The 21,221-nt window shown below is 42.2% G+C and overlaps 1 protein-coding gene across 1 annotated transcript in view; it reads left to right on the top strand.

Moving 5' to 3' along the window:
- The window catches only part of ATP8A1 (ATPase phospholipid transporting 8A1), a 649,985-nt gene that overhangs the window by 361,807 nt on the left and 266,957 nt on the right, over positions 1–21,221 (top strand). Inside the window, 1 exon segment of the mRNA XM_030191344.1 lies at positions 16,121–16,170. Within this exon segment, the coding sequence (XP_030047204.1) occupies positions 16,121–16,170 (50 nt within the window).

The raw sequence follows: 21,221 nt of genomic DNA, 5'->3' as shown, positions 1-21,221 counted from the left end.
ATGTAATCTGTAAGTTGTTTGGCTACCATGCTTTCCATCAGTTGACTATCAACGGGATGGATGCTACCGGACGGTAGTTAGTGATTTTTTTTTTCTTGGTGTCTTTTGTATTGGGGTGAGTAGGATATTGCCATTTTCCTTAGGGAAGAGGCCTTGCTGAAGCATGTAATTTAGGTGGGATGTGAGGTCTGCTATGAAGCGGTCAGGAGCGGATTTCATTAGATAGTTGGGACAGGTTTCTAGTTTACAGTGAGTATTGGAAAACCTACTAATCGCCTGGGTAACTGTTTCGACGGTAAGGAGGGCGAAGTTTAACCAGGTCCGATCTGCCGGGTATTCTCCAATGGTTGGGTCCAATTCATTAAGGAAGTTTTCAGTGTCGGCGGTGTTCTGAGGTAGCGTGTTGCTTAGGTTTACAATTTTTTCATTGAAGTACTTCGCAAGTTTATCTGCAGGTGGGATGTCTGTATTCGTGGTAGTGACCAAGTTGGTGTCTAGGAGTTTGTTCACAAGTTGGTATAATTTCTTCATGTCTTTGTAATCTGTCCCTATTTTGATTTTATAGTATGATCTTTTGGCCTTTCTTATTGCGTATTTGTATTTTCTTTGTATTTGTTTCCATGTGTTGAGTGTATGTTCATCTTTTGTTTTATTCCATGCTTTTTCAAGTTTCCTGGTTTGCGTTTTTAACTTTTTCAGTTCATCGTTGAACCATGGTGTCGAGTTATGCTTGCGTGGGGTTCTTGTTTGTAAGGGCGCAATTTCATCTAGTATGCTTTTGCATCTTTTGTCCCATTCTATGAGGTAGTATATGGAGTTTGTTTATGTTGCCCATTCGTTATTGTATATTACTTGCCAGAATGTTTTCGTGTCTACTTGACCTCTTGTGCTGTAGGATGTGTGTTCTAGTATTTGTTGTAAACCCTTCTTTCACCAATGTAGGGATAAGTTTAGTTTGAAGTGGTTGGTCCAGGGTGTCTCTGTTCATTTCGTATTTGTTATTGTTAGGTTCTGGTCTGTTGAGAGTTTGTGTGAGATGAGATCAAGTGTGTGCCCTTTGATGTGGGTTGCTTGCATTTGTGGCCATTTGAGATCGCACAAATGGAGAAATTCCTTACATTCTCGTGCGTTGATAGAGTTTGGGTCTTCTTTTTTTTTTTTTTTAATAATTTTCAAAATAATACATTCAAATACAGTAAATGTAGGAAAACAGGCAAATATTCCAGAAGAAAATTAACACCCTCCATTACATATTCATGAATTCAGAAAAAAAAAATTACTTAGTCCACTAAATATTGATCAAGATACAAGGAAATATCTAGAAATTAAAGAAATACTCTAAATACAGGGTCTCTAGCTCTGTCAGCGGTTTTAGCTCCCAACTGGTGGTTCCAAGATTTGACCGTCCCCGCTTTCTTTAACCATTACAAGATGCTTTAATTTTTCTGGGTCAAAGAATACATAATGAATTATTAAATGAAACTAGACATCAGCATGCAAATTTCAATTTAAAGGTACCACCCAATGGAAGTGTCTGAGATCTAAGCCCCAGAAACTCTCTCCTCTTTTTCTGCATTGTCTTGTTAATGTCCGGAAAAACCTGTATCTTTGCCCCATAGAATTGAGCTGCCATGAATCTGAAGTAAAGTCTTAATACATTACTCCTATAGGTTTCGAAAGCAAAAGACACTAGGAGAGTCGTGCGTTCAGTGATAGTCTCTAAAGATGATTCAAGAAATTGGGTCAGATTTGCTTCTGGAGCTGCCCCTACAATTGGTTTAGCTCCAGTAATGTAATATGCTCTCACAATCGGGGGAAAAGCTTCTTTTGGGATCCCCAATATGTCAAAAAGTATTTTCGTAGCATTTCCACCGGAGGCAGCAAAGGATTTTTAGGAAAATTTAAAAACCTTAGGTTGTTACGCCTAAGTTGATTATCCAAAAATTCAACCTTCCTTTGCAGTTGTCCTTTGTCGGTTACTATGTTGCCAACAAGAGACTGTAACTTTTTTATTTCAAGGAAATTTAACTCACTTTTCTCCTCTTGCTCTTTCATTTTCGATTCCGTCGATTGTTGTCGAGCTTTAATATCCTTCACCTCAATATTCAATGAGAACGAGACTTGTTACAGGGACAAATTCATAATCTGGATCACATCCCAGAGGGCCTCAAGGGTAACGGTTGTGGGTCTAACAATCTCGCCGGGACTCATAGGTAAAGACGCCTGGATAGACAAGGCGCAAGATCCATTCTTCCCGCCCTCAACTCTGATGATGTTCCGTCCAGTGTAGAAGAGCTTGCAGGGCCGCTACCCGCCTCCAAACTTTCCGGGTGAGGCTCACTTGCAGGCTCTCGTTCTTCACCTGGTCTCGGCGGCGCAAACAGGAGAGGCGGACTCAAAGATGCCTCTTCCAAGCCAAGGTCCCCAGCAAGTTGTTGCCCTGGGGACCCAACCAAGACAGAAGCCTGAGATCCCAGCACATGAAGCCCGAACACTTCCAACGTCGGCTGCCGCGATGTTAAAGCGTTCACGGGGCTAGGGACAGCTTTAGCCCCTTTCTTTCCCTTCCGCTTAACCATCTTGCAGATAAGCTAAAGAGAAACGCTGCGGGGGTTCAGTTAGAGACTCAGAGCTTCATGCAGCAGCTCCTCCCACGGACGCCATCTTGATCTCAGAGTTTGTGTCTTCTAAGTGAAGGTTGATGTCTCCTAGTACTAGTGTATTGGAGTTGGTTACACATGTAATTGGTTCATCACGATCATACCTAAAGCTTCACCACCCCAGCTGCAAAGGACTCAAGTATAAATCAATCCACGAATCCAGCTTCTCCTATATAAGCACGCAACTATGGAATGCATTACCAAAAGTCATAAAGACAACACACAACCACCTCAACTTCCGGAAATCACTAAAGACCGATCTGTTCGAGAAGGCATACCTTACTGAGCCAACTTAAGTGCCTGGACACAGCAACACAACGAAACCATAACCTGCAATGAACATCATATAACTCTTCTTCTCTCGATTCTATTATGTGTCTGTAACACATACATCCCATTCTCTACCACATCACTCTGTATTTGTTTCATCACCGGAGGCGGCTTACGCCTCATGGTGCTATGTAAGCCACATTGAGCCTGCAAATAGGTGGGAAAATGTGGGGTACAAATGCAACAAATAAATAAATAAATGTGTTTGAAATGGTCCATGAAGTTGGTCTGGCCTTTGTTCCAATTTGCAGAGTTCTGGAGTCTCTGTGCCCTGGGCAATGCGTCCGATCACCAGACCGTGAGTAAAGTGCCTATTATATTTCAAGATATTGAGACTTTACAACTGACAAGGCTTGAAAGGCCTGACAGTAAAAACCAAAGTAAAAACTGAATAATTGCTAGTGAACTGAAGACACCTTCAGCAGGATGGGCGTGCCTGAGAAGGAGCCTTTTGCACTGCATTTGAATAACCGGAGAAGGCAGGCTTGTGAGGAGAGCAAATTGGGGCAACACGGTCTTAATAGTAACCACAGGAAATATATACCATAATGAATACCCTCAAACTACTCCTAATAATCTACTCTTGAACACTGATCCACTTAACACTTAATAAAGTTTACTTTTTTAAAAATTCTGACTGTCTTTATCAATAAACCTATCTTACCTCTTGTAAACCCCAACATTTAAATCATCAAAGCACAAAAAATGTTCGCTTACTCAGAGCTCCTTAGAAAGGAAACTTCCTGGGGACATTTCCTCTCTATATGGTTTTGATTCTAAAGTGACTGCTTCAAACAGATCCTTTGAAGCAAACACAGTAATCAGATTGCCCTATTAACCTTTGTAGCTGTTCTACCTTTCTCACACCTTAACACCTAATTCAGGTCAGTAGCACTGCTACCTCACTTACAGGCAAGAACAGAAAGTAACTTTTTTTTAAATTTTATATTTATTGATTTTAATTATAATACAAACAAATCAAGTTTGTAGGGCCATACAGAGTTATTGAAGAAAAAAAATATTCCGTTTAAACATACATGTCAAACATATTTATTTTATCACTCTTCCTTAGACCACCATAGGGTAAGGGGGGAGAGTCCAAACAAATTTAAGGAGAATTATTACTCTAAACCAGAAGGAAAAAAAGTCTTAGCACAAATTGGCAAAATCCTGATTTTACTTTCTCTTAATTTTTACTTGCTGATATCAGTCGTTCTTCCTATTCAGCTAGATGGATTTTTAGCGTGCAGAAAAACCTTTAACTGAGATGGTTCAAAAAAGACATATTTAATGCCAGACATACGAATTATACATTTGCATGGGTATGCCAAGGTAAGTATTGCACCCAGCGCTCTCACTTCATCTCTCAATGCAAGAAATTGCTTTCGCCTCTGCTGCGTTATCTTGGTAACGTCAGGGTAGACCCATATTTTCTGCCCACAAAACAGGGCTGACGAATGTTTAAGAAAGTAACTTTTTTTAAGACAAAGTTTATGCCCTGCTACTATCCTTTTTAATGCTCTTGGCTGTTAGAGTTTATAGTTTATTAAAAATTTTACTATACCTCTAAAACTGAACTCAGAACAAAATGGTTTACAAATCTAAAATATAGTCAGAAAGGAACTCCATAAAAGAAAAGAATACAAACACACCAAAGTATCAGCAAATTAAAATACAGAAAAAATAGAGAAACAAAAGATGAAATTAACCCAAATTAGTTAGTGTCAGACGATCCTTGCAGTTAATCAGGAGCGCCAAATGCTTCTTTAAATAGCCAGGTTTTGAGATCTTTCTTGAAGCTTTTTGTTTTTTTTTATTTATGCAATGAAGTTTATGAAAACAAAATACATCTTTAAAAGAAAAAACACCAAGATTTAAATTTAAAACATCAAGAAACTAATTAAAAATGCAAAAAGAAAAAACTTGGCTAAATAGTCCATAAGAATAGAGGATCAGTGATAATATTCCAAGGGAAGTTGGATTAGGAAATTTAAAAAAAAAAAGAAAAAACCCCAGGTTAACCTTCCTTTAACTATTTATGGTCAGCTAAACAACTGGGGTAAAGCCCGAGCTACCCTGTGAGTTCAAAAAGCTAACCAATTGGAGAGGTTCAAAGAATACATGTTTCTTATCTTTAAAAAGAAGAATACATTTACAGGGAAAGCAGAGCTAAAAACAAGCTTTCAGTGATAACACTTCTTGTTTCATTCCTATAAACTCCTTCCTGCTTTCCTGAGTCCATTTAGGGAAGATCTGAAACTTTTCCTCCTAAAAAGGTAGTTTGAGCTTTCTGAAAATATAACCTCAATAGAGCATCTTTGTCTTGTAAATACAAAAAATGATACTAAGAGTGTAGCTCTGGTTTTAACTTCCTCCACCGTCTGCTCAATCAATGTAGAGACATCCAAACTTTCCGAAGATACATCCTATAGAGGCTGTTCCTCCTGCTTATTGTGAACTTTCTCTGACTTTGGTGGAATAGTCAATATATAATATAATTTTTGAACTGGTAGAAAAGAGTTCTTGTACTTAAAATTCTCCTTCAGATATCTATGAAACATGTCCCTAGGTGAAATAAATCTTGAATATAGAAAATTAAGTATTCTTAGATTTAAATTTCTCATTGAATTTTGTAAATTTTCCACCTTTCGATGAAGCAAAAGTCTGTCTTCTGCAAACTGAGCTTGATTCTCCTGTAATCTAGCCACCTCAGCTTCAAGCTGAGTCTGCTTAGTTGTACAAGTTTCAACACAACTTTTAACTTCTCTAATTTGTGTAGCATTATTTAAGGAAACTGAAACAAAAGAAGTACAAACCTTATACAAGGTTTCAAGGGCTGTCCATATTGTTTCCAGCGATATCTTTTGTGGTTTCACTAATGGCTGAGGTACAGAAGCACAGAGAGCAATTTCATCTGTAGTATACACTGAAGAAGTAGCTTCCTGCATTGCTTCCACTGATGCCATATTCAAGAGTTGCTGGGTCCCCTCTGAAAAAAGCTGTGGGGTTGTACCAACAGCAGCAATCTTCCCCAGTTTCCAAAGATGCAGTTTGCTTCCCCTTCAAGTCTTCCAACCCATTTCCTCCTGGGTGAAGAATCGGCACTACGACTGCATCGGGGTGCGGGACAGGAGGGGTTGTTGGCCCCGCCAGGCTGAGCGATGAGACATTCTCCAATCTGGGACTGTTCCCTGTTCCGGAAGCAGAAATGCCCAATTTTGGGGAAGGGGTAACAAAGGCTGTTATGGAGGCTTGTCAAGAGAGTGGAGTGTCTGTCTTCTTGAATCCCTTCAGCTTACCCTTCTTCGGCATGCTCAAAACCAGTGTTGTTGAATAATAGTATTCAACAATAAAGAGAACAAAGCAAGAGCGCTCCAAACAGCCAACCTGTCATGCCACCATCTTTTGATAGAAGAATTTGCATGTTAAGGATAAATGAAGGCTTTTCCAGGTATAAAGAGACGAAAAATAAAAAAGCCATTCAACGGTTAGATTTGGAATGTGCGGCTTTTAGATATGGCACAACTAGTCGATGGTCATTAAGAGATCTTAATATTCTAGTAGGACACTAGGTTATCACTAGCCTGGAGAGGTAATCAGGAAGACCAGTCTGAAAACCCTTAAAAGTAAGTAAAGCAGTTTTAGACACAATCCTTTGCTTGATGGGTAACTACTGATAACTTTAAAACAGATGAGTTATATGGGCAGAACGTTGAACCCGACAAAGAAGTCTAATGGCAATATTCTGAATTGTCTGGAGCTTTTTTTTAAGGAAAATTGAGAAAGACCAGCATATACAATATTACAGTAATCAAGTCTTGAAATGATGTGAATGAACTATGGCATGGAGGTCATCATGGCTAAACAGATGCCATACACTGCGCAGTTGATGAAAAGCTAGGAAACATGATTTTGTCAGACTAGAGATTTGTGATGAAAAAGAGGAGTGTGGTAGGCGTGTTAGTCCACTCTTAAGGTTATCAATAGAAATCAAACAAAATAAAACATGGAAAAGAAAATAAGATGATACCTTTTTTATTGGACATAACTTAATACATTTCTTGATTAGCTTTTGAAGGTTGCCCTTTTTCGTCAGATCGGAAATAAGCAAATCTGATGAAGAAGGGCAACCTTCGAAAGCTAATCAAGAAATGTATTAAGTTATGTCCTATAAAAAAGGTATCATCTTATTTTCTTTTCCATGTTTTATTTTGTTTGATTTCTATTGATGAAAAAGATAAAGCAGAATCCCAGTTTATTCCCAGGTAACGAAATGTGGAAACTGGGTTAAGTTTCTGCCTCCAGAAGAAAGTTTCAATTTAAAACTATGGGAAAAAAGGTTGTACTCTATGGAAACTAGTTAATAAAGCTTGCTTCTCTTTTTAAACAAAGACTAAACTAGGCCCTGCTGTGCCTTCTAGAGGCTATCTGCTAATGCTGTATGCTACCTCTTTTAAATCCCAACCTTTAAACAAAAAATGTTCACTTACCCAGAGAAATGTCTATAACAATTGCTTTTCTAGTTTTTGTGCAGTTTCAACTTAAGATTATTTTTTGAGAGTAACACTTGGGCCAGCTCCATGATTCTGCTGATGCTCTTTAGCAAGAAGTGTTATTGTATGGATTCCCTTTCAGGTTGGGTCTAAACATGATGGGGAAGGAGAGAGGGAAAATAGCTGTCACTAACATAACAGACCCTAATCAGTCAATTAGCAATATTAAGTGTCCCTCATGGAGCTGCTCAGCATGCAGCCTGGGTAAGGCTAGAATTGAAGATGGAGAAGGGATAAAATGGGGGAAAATCCAAACAAAAGTAAAAATGTTAGAGTTTGGTATAGTATTCGTATTGAGATCCTTTTCTTAAAGTGCGTTAAGCTGTGTTAATATATGAATTAGAGCATTTTAACCACTACTACAGAAGCATGTGGAATGACAGTTTGTGCATGCTAATTCATGTATTAACTGCACATTATGTTATCGGGCAGGAACTAGGTAAGTCATGGTGTGGACTGCATAATGTGGTAAGCACTTGGTTATAATATGCACTAACGTCCATTTGTGCAGCTAGAGTGTCTTTAGTGCTGCCTCAAAAGGAGGGGCTTAGTGTGACCACACTAATTTCACGCTAACAGACATGCCTGTGCTTTAATTCTAGCGGACATGCTGGGCATATATACACTTAGCATTCATCTTTTGTTCCTATTGCACACTGATTTTTGCTGTTAGGACTCATTAAATGCAAAAAAATTAATACGCTTTAGTAAAAGACCCAGTAAGTGATCATTGCCCATTTTGATAGATATCCAAAAGCAAATGAGACACTGAACAATTAAGAGAGGTATTTTTCCAGTGACAACCTGTTTTCAAAGAATCTCTTGCAATTAGAAACTGAAATAAAGCATTATCATTATTTTTTTTAAAAGCCCTAAGCTGGACGAGGCAAGATGGCGTCCTGAGCAGAAGCAAGTACCTGAGCTCCTGAACTGTCGTGGATTGTCGGCGGAAGCGGTCTTTTCTTCCCCGTTTACATGGGGAAAAGAAAAGGGAAATCCAGGGGGCAGGCCTCCTTAACCCCTGGAGGGAACCCCGTACTTCGCCAGACTACACTGACGATGTTTGCTACTCAGGCACTGGGAACTCCAACCCAACGCCCACTGCGAACGGACATTCCCTCTCTCTTTCAGAGAGGGAAGCCCGCAGCATAGAGGAGATCTTTTTGAGCTCTCCCTTGAGCACGACACCTCCCAGACTGGGTAGCAGCTTTTTACAAGCAGAGGAGCAGATCAAAGAACAACCCGGAGTGGTGATTGCTTCTTTGTTATCTGGAGGAGGCCCCCCCCTGCTACTTCTACCCCAGAGCTACTATCTTGTGAAGGACGGGAGATACAGTTTCCTTCCCTGGGGCCTGCTACCTTGACCTGGAAGAGAAGAGAAAAACCGAACATGGTGACCTTGGACACTCTATGGGATGCGATTCAAGAGCTGACCGGCTCTCTCCTCCAGGTAACTCAAACTTTTACAGAAGAAATGAGTGGTTTGAAAAAGACCTATATATCTTTGTCTGAGACTGTTCAAAAACAGGAGGAAAAAATTCTAAAGCTAGAAAGCGAAATAAAATCCTTACAAACTTTTGCAGGGGCAGCCACGAAAGAAAGGGAGATTGTTAACAGGAAATTAGAGTACCTGGATAATCTATATAAATAAAATCCCCCTCAGACATTCTGAATCCCCCTCAGACATTCTGAAGCTCACCTCACTCCAACTGTGGCTCCTGACCTAGGGTATTCGGACTCCCGCACTCAGCCACGCCCATCTGCGCCCTAGGCCACGCCCCATCTCGACATAAAAAGCACTCTCAACGTTCCATTGACCACTGACGTCAATGAAGCCAGTTCGTTTGTTCGAAGCTCTGTAGCAGCAGAAACACAGTCTGTGGGCCCCGCCCTCGCGTCAAACGTAATGACGTTGAGGGCGGAGCACATTCAAGGAGCCAATCAGTAGCCGAAAGCAGGAGAGAGGGCGGAACGACGAAGAGGAGGCGGGAGAGAGTGCGGAATGTGGAAGAGGAGGCGGCCCGGCAGAGCTTCTACCTCACAAAAAGCTACCAGCCATGGAGGCGGAATAAGGGAAGGAAGAAATAACTGCACTCAGCGCCAAGGAGTAGCGGGCACGCCAAAAAAAACCCAACAAACCGGAGAGGGACGTGTAGCTCCGCCCTCACGTCACCACGCGATTACGTCGACGGCAGGGCGGAACAAACAGCGTCGCACATACACAACTTGGACGGAGATCCCGAGCCCCCCTCGGTAAGCGATGACGTCGACGGCGGGGCGGTAAAGAGAGCATCACACAAACACAACTTGCACCGAGATCCCGGAGCCACCCTCGGTAACCGACATCAACACACACAACCTAATCTCATAGCAACAGGGTCAGCTCTGTCTGTGAGGGTATGCTGGCATGGAGGAGGAGGAAATCAGAGAAGGAAGTCAGAATGCTGGCATGGAGGAGGAGGACATTAGGGAAGGAAGACAGAACTGCTTAACAGAAGGAAAAGCAGGTGGGGAGGGAGGGGCACACACTCACTCAGTACAGATGGGGAGGGGGAAGGCAAGAGAGGGGAAAAGAGGGAGGAAACGGAGGGGGCCCAACAAAAGGGAAAAGTACGAATGGGGGGGGTAATAACCAGACGCTCTGTCAAACACACTGTAGCTCTCGGAAAACTCTGTCTCTGTCACTCACTGTGTCCAACATACGCACTCGCACACAGTCATTCTGAAACACACACACTCAAACACAGATACACAAGCACTCAATCTCTCTCTCTCTCACACACAGTCACTCTCACACACACACTCACTCTAACATACACACTACGAGGAAAACCTGGCTAGCGCCCGTTTCATTTGTTTCCGAAACGGGCCTTTTTTACTAGTAATGCCAGAAAATTAAACCTAAGACTGCTTAATTTCCCAAAATCTCCAATTATATCGGCTCTCGATATGTTAAAGAAATACTTTAATGAAATTCTGGCTATTCCGAAAGAAGCATATCCTCCAATTACCCGGGCTCAATATATTACAGGAAAAGGAACTTCAACACAACAGCAACAGGGATTGAATCTAACTGAATTTCTTGTAAGTTCCCTTGAAGTAATTACTGAGCGCACCACTCTTTTGGTATCATTTGTGTTTGAATCTGATAGATATAACATCTTCCGTTTATACTTTAAACATATGAAGGCATTGTTCCTTGGTTCCAGAATACAAATGTTTCCAGACTTAAACAGAGAGATTTTGAAACGAAGGTGTGAGTTTTTGGGTTTAAAGCAGAGGACTCTTACTTTGAAAGGAACATTTCTATTGAAATTTCCCTGCAGATGCTTTCTTTCTCTTAACTCTGTTAACTATATGTTTACTGATCCAAAGAAAATGCAAAGTTTTATTGCCATTATGGAGGAAGAGAATTGTTCTAATCAGAACAATCCTGTAGGCTAATGCTGTTAAATTCAATTGTGGGCTTAGTAGTTCTCCTGCTCCTATGTTTATAGTATTTCTTATTTTGAATTTTTGCATTATGTTTTGCCTCACTTAAATAGTGGACTAAATAAATGAAAGTATTTACCTAGAGGAGGTTACACCTCCTAGATTTATATCTCTTTTTCAGTTTTTTGTAAAATTCAGTTACTGCTTTTGCAGTCATGTTATGTGATTGTAAAATTAGAAAATTATAAATAAAGAATTTAAAAAAAAAAGCCCTAAGAAGACCTAGAGGCATATTTTCAAAGCACTTAGCCTTCCAAAGTTCCATAGGTTTCTATGGAACTTTGGAAGGCTAAGTGCTTTGAAAATGAGCCTCTCATTCTCTCAGTAGCAAGATTTAATGGTAATTTTCATTGAACTTTCTGTGTTTACAGGCCTGCAATTATTTCATACTCTTGTCTAGGCACTGAACTGTAGAAAAGAGGTTTTACATAAAAAATGGATGATGATATTAGTTGGGGCCTGCAAGGTGATGTATAAGAAAAAATTAGTTTGGAGCTTTCCTTTGAGATATGCCATTACAGGCAGGCAGTCTTTGCAGAGCTGAATTAAGCAGGGTTGCCAGGTGTAAAATTTTTTTCCCACCCAAACGAGCCCAAAACCAGCCCAAAACCCGCCCAAAGTCAAACCCCGCCCCTGACACCCCCACCCCCGCCGTCATCAACCCCGCCCCCACCGTCATCGGCCCCGCCTCTTCCGTCACCGCCCCCGCCTCCCCGTCATCGGCCCCGCCCAGAACGTCACTAACCCCGCCCAAAACGCCACTAGCCCCACCCCCCGCGGCCCGAAAAAACCACGAAAAAACCGCGAAAGACCCCAAAACAAGCCAAAAAAACCACAACCCACCGCGGGCAAAAATTTCCCGCGGCAGGTCGCGGAAAACCGCCCACCTGGCAACACTGGAATTAAGGCATAGGCAAACTAGGCATGCGCCTCAGGCACAAAAATTTAGGGGGGGGGGGGCTGTGTCAGATGTGCTCTGGATTCAGGAGGCTAGGATTGCCAAATGTCTGGATTTATTCCAAAATCTAAACATTTGTACAGTATCTGTGTAAAAGCCAGAAGGATGGCTAATTGTGTGGATATTGGTCTGTTTAACACACTACCTCTTCGTGCCCCCCCCCCCCCTTCCAGTGCAGAAGCAATGGTAGAATCCAGCCAGTGGGAAGGCTTCTAATCACTGGAAGGACGAGGGAGTAAGGTCTGTGGGGGGGGGGGGGGGGGGGAGCTGACCTGAGCTCTGTACAAGGTCTATAGAGAGAACCAGTGGAACCAGTGAGTGTTCTGGGCTGGAGGAAGGGAGGGGAGGAAATTGTTGAAAGAAATGACTTGCCCAGCTTCCCTGGTTCTCATCCCACTATTGCAGACCTGCCAAGTTTCCCAGATCCAGGAGGGAGACTGTTTGGCCAGTCCTATTTTTCAACTTAGATCCTAAGTCAATATTCTATTTGTAGTGTGATATCACCAATTGAAATCAACACTTCTGGTCCTATATTGTACCAGGGTAAGGTTGTAGAAATCCAGGACTGGCTCAGAATTTCCCTTCTGGAACTGGGTAACTTGGCACCTCTCCATTCAAAGCATGTGCTTACTTAGTCCCCATGCTCACTCACAAACTATTACTCAGGGCTGGCGGAACCCGGTAAGCATGGCAGGGGGCGCTGACCTCTGGAGGGCCCCACAAGCCATGCTTACCGCCACTTACCTCAGCTCCCTGGCAGCCCTCGTTTCGTTCCTGCTCCGCCCTGGGGGGTTTAAATCTTTTATTTTACCTCAGTCACAGCGGCCGCATCAGTGAAAGAACTGCTCGTCTATAGCTTTCCCTTCGTTCCCTCTCAGTGCTCCGCCTTCTTCTGATGTGATTTCCTCTTTCTGCGAGGGCGGGACACTGAGAGGGAATGAAGGGAAGACTAGAGACAAGCAGTGCTTTCATGACGCGGCCACTGTGACTGAGGTAAAATAAAAGATTTAAACCACGTAGGGCGGCAGGAACGAAAAGGGGACGTTGGTGGAGAAGAGGGTGGGCAGGTGGGGGCTGGGGTGAGTCACTGGACATGGATGGGAGAGGAGGATAAAGGAGAATCACTGGACGTGGGAAGGGAGGGCAGAGGAGAATTGCTGGACATGGATGGGGTGGGAGGGGAGGGCAGAGGAGCGAGGAGAAATCGCTGGACATGGATGAGAGGGGCAAAGGAGAATCGCTGGACATGGATGGGAGGAGAGGGCAGGGAGAGAGGAGAAATTGCTGGACATGGGGGGCAGGGCCCATGGAGAGAGGAGAAATCGCTGGACATGGAGGGGAGGGCAGGGGGGAGAGGAGAATTGCTGGGCATGGATGAATGGAGGGGGGCAGGGGAGAGAGGAGAATTGCTTGATATGGATGGATGGAGTAGAGGTCAGGGGAGAGAGGAGAGTTGCTGGATATGGATAGATGGATGGAGGGGAGGGCAGGGGAGAGGAGAGGAGAGTTGCTGGACATGGATGAATGGAGGGGGCAAAGGAGAGAGGAGAATTGCTTGATATGGATGGAGTAGAGGTCAGGGGAGAGTTGCTGGATATGGATGGATGGAGGGGAGGGCAGGGGAGAGGAGAGTTACTGGACATGGGTGGATGGGGGAGGGAAGGGCAGGGGAGAGAGGAGAGTTGCTGGACATGGATGGATGGAGGGGAGGGCAAGAGAAATTCTGGACATGGATGGAGGGGAGGGAAGACAGGAAGGAGATGCACATGGATGGAGGGGAAGGGAGAGAGAAGAAATTGTGCTCATGGATGGAGGGGAGGGAAGAGAGAGGAAGTGAGATGAACATAAATGGAAGGGAGAGAGAAGAAATGCTAGACATGGATAGTGGAGAAGGAAGGGGAGAGAAGAAATGCTGGACATGGATGGAGGAAGGTGAGAGAGGAAGGAGATGAGATAAGGGAAAAGGAAGAGAGGAGAAAAACTGCACATGGATGGAGAAGATAGGCAAAAGCTAGATCCACTCTATACCTCCTCCAGTCAAGTCTGCAGAGGACCCAGCTTTTACTTATGGATGTAGGGCAAGAAATGAAGAAGAAAGGAGGAAAGTAAAGAACTAAATGGAAAGGAAGCCCTGGAAATGGAGTTAAGAGGACAGATAGCAGCAGAATCAAATACTTGGCCAGCATGATCAGAAAAACAAAGTCACCAGACACAAAGGTAGAAAAATCATTTTAGTGTTTGGAATATGTCCACTTTGAGAATTTACATCTGCTGTCTTATTTTGCAACGTATAACAATGTGTTTCTTTCTGTTTTTCTGGTATTGTGCTGCATGCAGAGTCTAACTTCTTAGGATTTCAGGTTAATTTTTGAAGAAGTTGAAGAGGGGCTATCTCTGTTCTGCATGTGTGACTGCAAGGCCAAGTATCTGAATAAGGGATCTGTTAGGTTCTGAGATTTTGATAACACATTGTTTTTCAGATTTGGAAAGACTGTCTGTTCTCCTAATTCCTGTTCTGTATGCTAATTCGGTTTGTGTCATTTTGGGTATACTAGAGCTATAACAGCTTACAGAAATTATTTATAATGAAAAAAAAAAACAGTTATTTTTCTTCTATACCGGTGAAATATTTTCAATGATGTCAAGGCTGGTAAAAGGGGTGTGGTTACTGTGGGTGTGACTACAGTAGGGGTGGAGCCATTGTGATCCCACCCCTGAATGGGTAGGGGCCCCGACTAATAAGCTGCAGGAGGGCACCAGAAACCCTAGCACCCGCCCTGCTATTACTGCTGTCATACCCACAGCTAGTCTCTGCACTTTCCCTGCAGCTTCTGGAGAGTTGAAATGATGGTGGGAGATGGGGGGTCTCTGTTAGGAGATGGGGGGGTCTCTGTTAGGGGGCCCACAAATATATGTGTGCCTAGGGCCCAATATAGTGTTAATTCGGCACCGAGTCTTTGCCTTTTCAGGTTCAGAGTATATGGGACTAAGTTGACGAAAAACAGGCATGGGGATTTTCAAATGAAATTAGAGCACCTATTTTCTCAGGCCTGCCTCTGCCCTGCCCCTAGCACTGTATTGATTTCCAGGGGAAATCATTGTGAGCTCCATTGGCAGTGTGTATTCTTTCTCCCTTAAAGGACCACACTCTATACCAGTGGTTCCTAAACCTGTTCTGGGGGTTCCCCAGCCAGACTTTTCAAGATACTCCCAATATTCATGAAGAGCGTTGCACACAAATCTCTATTGTGAATATTGATTGTGGATATCCTGAAATCCTGACTGGCTGGGGGGACCCCTGCCCCCAGGACAGGTTTGGGATTGGGAACCACTGCTGTATATATCTAACACCCATTCTCTTGCAGAGAATTCCTTAGGAACCTTGCATTACATCTAGTATACATGCTAAATCACTTGCTATGCATGCAGGCCCTAGTGTCCACACTAAACTGGTATTTCAAGGTGCACATGTAAATTAAGAGAAAATAATATGCAGATTAGGACTTAGTTTGCATGCACTAAATAGCATGGCATTTGATCCTCCATGCTCTAATTGAAACACGCTCTTTGAAGCCACTGCCTCAGAGCAGGTGCTATTTTATTTTCCTCATGCACTTTTTCAGAAGCTTGGTTAATATGGGTTTTACTGATGGAGGAGATAGGTCTATTAGAGTGGGAAATGTAAGATGTGGAGTGCAGAGCTGAGGCTGCAGACGGAGGGGCATGTAATCAAGGGCTCCTAAGTTAAGGATCACTGAGCAAATGAAACAAGAATGTTCCTGTTGACTGATAAAATTCTATACCTAGGAACTCATTAAGATATTTGGAAGGAGGTCATTATTGTGTATTTCGTTTGTACTGTTTAAGGCTTGTAATTATTTTATGGCATAAGCCAATTTAAAATTACATTTTCTTACAAATTATGCATTTTCTAATTGCATTAAATTTTATTTATGCCATATGCCAATACTTTGTTTACTTCACTGTTCTTACACATTCTAATATTTAGCACAGCTGCTTGTGGCTTATTACTTTCTTTAGTTACAGTATGCAAAAATTGTTTGAGTTTACTGTTCTCATTATTTTTTAGATGCCATCAACAATTATCTTTTTTTTTTTTTTTGCAGCTTGGCCAAGAAGAAAAATATGATATGTTAAATGTTCTTGAATTTACAAGGTAAATAAAACATTTCATCTTATGAGTTTTATTGTAGCTTTCCTTATACTGTCCATGTTGGTATTCCTGTGGATAATTATTGTGAAAAACTATGATCTTTGAATTTCCTAAGATTTGGGGGTTTTTTCACCTAAATATCCTTTTTAAACGTTTCAAACAAAAGTGTTAGCACTTATTGGGGGGGGGGGGGGGGGGGGGTCATTCAATTTGTTCATCTATATGCATCTGTCTTTAGAAACATAGAAACATGACAGCAGGTAAAAGCCAAATGGCCCATCCATAAGTACATAAGTATTGCCACACTGGGACAGACCAAAGGTCCATCAAACCCAGCATTCTGTTTCCAACAGTGGCCAATCCAGGTCACAAATACCTGGCAAGATCCTGAAAAAGTTCAATACATTTTGTGCTGCTTATCCCAGAAATAGCAGTGGATTTTCCCCAGGTCAATTTAATAATGATCTAAGGACTTTTCCTTTAGGAAGCCGTCCAAACCTTTTTAAACCCCGCTTATATAACTGCTTTTACCACATTCTCTGGCAACGAATTCCAGAGTTTAATTACACGTTGAGTGAAGAAACATTTTCTCCAATTCGTATTAAATTTACTGTTTTGTCCTAGTATTTTTGGAAAGAGTAAACAAACGATTCACTCCACTCATTATTTTATAGACCTCTATCATATCTCCCTTCAGCCGTCTTTTCTCCAAGCTGAAGAGCCCTAGACACTTCTGCCTTTCCTCATATCCACTATATCCTTTTTGAGATGTGGTGACCAGAATTGAACACAATATTTGTGGTGCGTTCGCACCATAGACCGATACAAAGGCATTATAACGTCCTCACTTTTGTTTTCCATTCCTTTCCTAATAATACCTAACTTTCTATTTGCTTTCTTAGCCACTGCAGCACACTGAGCAGAGGGTTTCAACGTATCATCAAAAATGACACTGAGATCCCTTTCTTGGTCGGTGACTCCTAACGTAGATCCTTGCATTACATAGCTATAGTTCAGGTTCCTCTTTCTCACAAGCATCATTTTGCACTTGTTCACATTAAATGTCATCTGCCATTTAGACGCCCAGTCTTGTAAAGTCCTCTTGTAATTTTTCACAATCCTCTCGTGATTTAACAACTTAGAATAACTTTGTGTCGTGAGCAAATTTAATTACCTCACTAGTTACTCCCATCTCCAGATCATTTACAAATATGTTAAAAAGCAGTGGTTCCAGCACAGACCCCTGGGGAACCCCACTATCTACCCTTCTCCATTGAGAATACTGACCATTTAACCCTACTCTCTGTTTTCTATCCTTTAACCAGTTTTTAATCCACAATAGGACACTACCTCCTATCCCATGACTCTCCAATTTCTTCTGGAGTCTTTCATGAGGTACTTTGTGAAACGCCTTTTGAAAATCCAGATACACAATATCAACCGGCTCGCTTTTATCCATATTCAAAGAAATGCAATGGATTGGTGAGGCAAGTTTTCCTTTCACTAAATCCATGTTGGCTTTGTCTTATTAATCTATGCTTTTGAATATGCTGTGTAATTTTGTTCTTTATAATAGTCTCTACCATTTTGCCCGGCACCAACGTCAGGCTCACCAGTCTATAATTTCCTGGATCCCCTCTGGAACCTTTTTAAAATATCGGCGTTAAATGGGCTACCTTCCAATCTTCTGGTCTGCCCATCCTCTGTAACCTCTAACTCTTCCTTTTCCTAAGCGATCCCACATGCTTATCCCATGCCTTTTTAAATTCTGACACAGTCTTAGACTCCACAACGGGACCATTCCACCCTTCCACCACCCTTCCTGTGCAATAATACTTTCTTAGATTACTCCTAAGCTTGTTCCCTCTTAACCTCATTGTATGCCCCCTCGTTCCAGAGCTTTCCTTCAGTTGAAAAAGGCTCACTTCCTGTACATTAATGCCCTTGAGATATTTAAACGTCTCTATTGTATCTCCTTTCTCCCTCCTGTCTTCCAGCGTATACATGTTGAGGTTCATAAGCCTGTCCCTATATTTTTTGTGTCTAAGACTGCTTACTAATTGTGTAGCCGCCCTCTGGACTGACTCCATCCTGTTTATATCTTTCCGTAGGTGCGGTCTTCAGAACTGCACACTGTACTTTACTGAGACCTCACCAGAGACTTATACAATGGCACTATCATTCCTTTTTTCCTGCTGGTCATCCCTCTTTTTATGTACCTAAGCATCCTTCTGGCTTTGACCGTCACTTTTTCTACCTGTTTAGAAGCTTTCAGGTCATCAGACACAGTCGCCCCCGTCCTGCTGTTCCTTTGTACACTGAAGCTCTTCACCCCCTATATTGTACTGTTCCCTCAGATTCTTGCGACCCAAGTGCATGACCCTGCAAATATCGGTCCATTCCCCCAGCTTTGCTAGATCCTTCCTCATGTCATTCACACCCTCCAGGGTGTCCACCCTGTTGCAGAGTTTGGTATCATCTGCAAAGAGACAAACCTTACCAGACAGCCCTTCCACATTATCACTCACAAAGATGTAAAAAAGAGCCGGCCCAAGAACCAATCCCTGTGGTATTACATTGACCACATTCCGTTGTTCAGAGCAAGCTCCGTTTACCACTACCCTCTGTCTCCTTCCATTGAACCATGTCAAAGGCTTTGCTGAAATCCAAGTATACCACATCAAGCTCCTCTCCCACGTCCAACTGTTTGGTCCTGTTGAAGTCAGTCAGATTCGTCTTGACACGACCTGTCACTAGTGAAGCCATTCTGCCTTGGGTCCTGCATTCCATTCAGTTCAAGAAATCTCACAATTCTCTGCTTTAGTAGCATTTCCATTACCTTAGGTCAGACTGACAGGTCTGTAATTCCCAACCTGCTCCTTACTTCCACTCTTGTGCAGAGGAACCATATTCGCCTTCTCCAGTCCTCTGGGACCACTCCAGTTTCTAAGGAAGCATTGAAGAGGTCAGTCAGCAGAGCTGCCAGAACCTCTCTCAGTTCCTTGAGCACCCTCGGATGTATCCCATCAGGCCCCATCACTCTGTCTACTTTTAGTGTAACTAGCGCCTCACGAACACAGACCTTCATAAATGGGTCTTGGTCTAACCTACATCCTTCCTCTTTAGCCTTTGCTTTCTGCATCCCTACCCCTGGCTTTTCATCCGTGAACACAGAGCAGAAATATGAAGAAACAAATGTATATAGATTAGGAAAAAAAATAATGTAACAAGGTTATTGTTGCCCAACAATGTGTCCAGATAATGAACAAGGTTATTGCTGCCCAACAATGTGGCCAAAATTATATCTGTCATTCTGCATAGGTTCTGCTTCTTTATGATTAAACACTGGCATACTTAAAATTTCTATCTGTCCTTGGCAATTCTGGGGCACAGACCATAGAAGTCTGCCCCACACCGGTCCTACTTCCCAACTACTGGAGTTGCCATCAAAACCCACTCCAGCCCTGATCTTAATATGTCTTTGCCAATTAGAGAACCCAGATCATCTTACTTCTCAACTTCTGAAATTGCCATCAAAGCTCACTTCATCTATGAGGTCATTGAAGTTTGGATTCCATCTTTTTTCTATATAGAGATCCTCTGTTTCTCTCATGCATTCTTGAATTTTTTCACAGTTTTGTCTTCACAACCTTCTCTGGGAGGGCATTCCAGGCACCTACCACCCTTTCCTTGAAAGAGTGTTTACTGATATTGCTCCTCTCAGTCTGTAACCTGAACTTATGACCCCTGGTTCTACCATTTCCCCATTTCTACATAACTGCTGTTTGCTGCTTAACTGATATTTTATTGTTATAAACTGCTCTGATGATGATGTAAAGAGTAGTATACTAAAATATGTAATAAATTTAATAAATATAGAGTAGCAAGGCTAGAGAAGAGCAGCAAAATGGTGGCACTTCTCTACACTTACCCACACACATGCATATATTTCCCAGCAAATTTACCCTTCCTCTTCCCCAGCAAGACCTGCTCTCACATTCCCCCAAACAGCACACTCCCAGTACCCTCTTGGGAGCTAGAAGTTACAAGGCCATCACCAGAGAAACATAAGGGTGATCATTTTAGAGGTCTTAATATGAATATCCCAACACATAGATGGGATATATACATCTAAAACTCAAAAATATGCATATGGCAAGGGGGCAGATTCTGAGCATGTTTTGGACTGGACTAGGGCAGAACTAAACAAATGTGTATTCCCCATTTAAGAAGGGGAATGTGCATTTGCAATGAAATTATGAAATGGCGCTTAAAATTGCGTACCCAATTTGCGTGCACAATTTAATTGAATATTGGGCCAATTAGTGCCAATGATTGGGTGCTAATAATTATCGGCACTAATTTGCATTAATTTATATTTTCATGCACATTTTAGTTGTGGGAATCCACGCGTAAATTTTATGCATGGCTCCAAAAAGGGAGTGTGGCCATGGGAGGGTCATGAGCGGATCAGGGGCATTTCTACTATTTATGTGCGCTATTATAGAATAAGGGGGATCTGACAGGGTTTACTTAGTGTAAATCCATGAGTCTAAAGTTAGGCGCCGAGCTCGGATCTAACATTTTCTATGAACAGTGCCTAACTTTCAGTGCCGTTTATAGAATAGTGCTTAGCACATTTTTTTTGGCACCAATTTTTCAGTGCTATTTGTAGAATTTTTGGCCCCTGATGTCTACATAGATGTTGAGATTTACACCTGCTAACTAGGATGTCTAAGTTTCAGAAAAGTGCTTGTGTTGACCAGTACACCACTGGTGGGATTAGGGGAGATTGCCTTCTGAATCCCCCACTGGTTTATTTTCCCTGAAAGTGAAACTGGAAAAGGATTTTGGGCTCTGTGACAACTTAGGGTAAAATAGACATGTATTTTTCTTTAATGGCTGACATAAACATGTGTGTTCTGGCCAGTACACATGTATGTTGTCTTATGACATATGCATTTTATGTGCTAGAACCACACATAACCGGCACATATACAATATGTCAATTTCTCAATGTATTTTAGAACAGGTACTGTGTTAGCACTAGGAGT

The sequence above is a fragment of the Microcaecilia unicolor genome, chromosome 2 (genome assembly GCF_901765095.1).
Source record: "Microcaecilia unicolor chromosome 2, aMicUni1.1, whole genome shotgun sequence".
NCBI classification, from domain to species: Eukaryota; Metazoa; Chordata; class Amphibia; order Gymnophiona; family Siphonopidae; genus Microcaecilia; species Microcaecilia unicolor.
The sequence above is the reverse complement of the archived record's forward strand: the minus strand, read 5'-3'. Positions and strand labels throughout refer to the sequence as shown.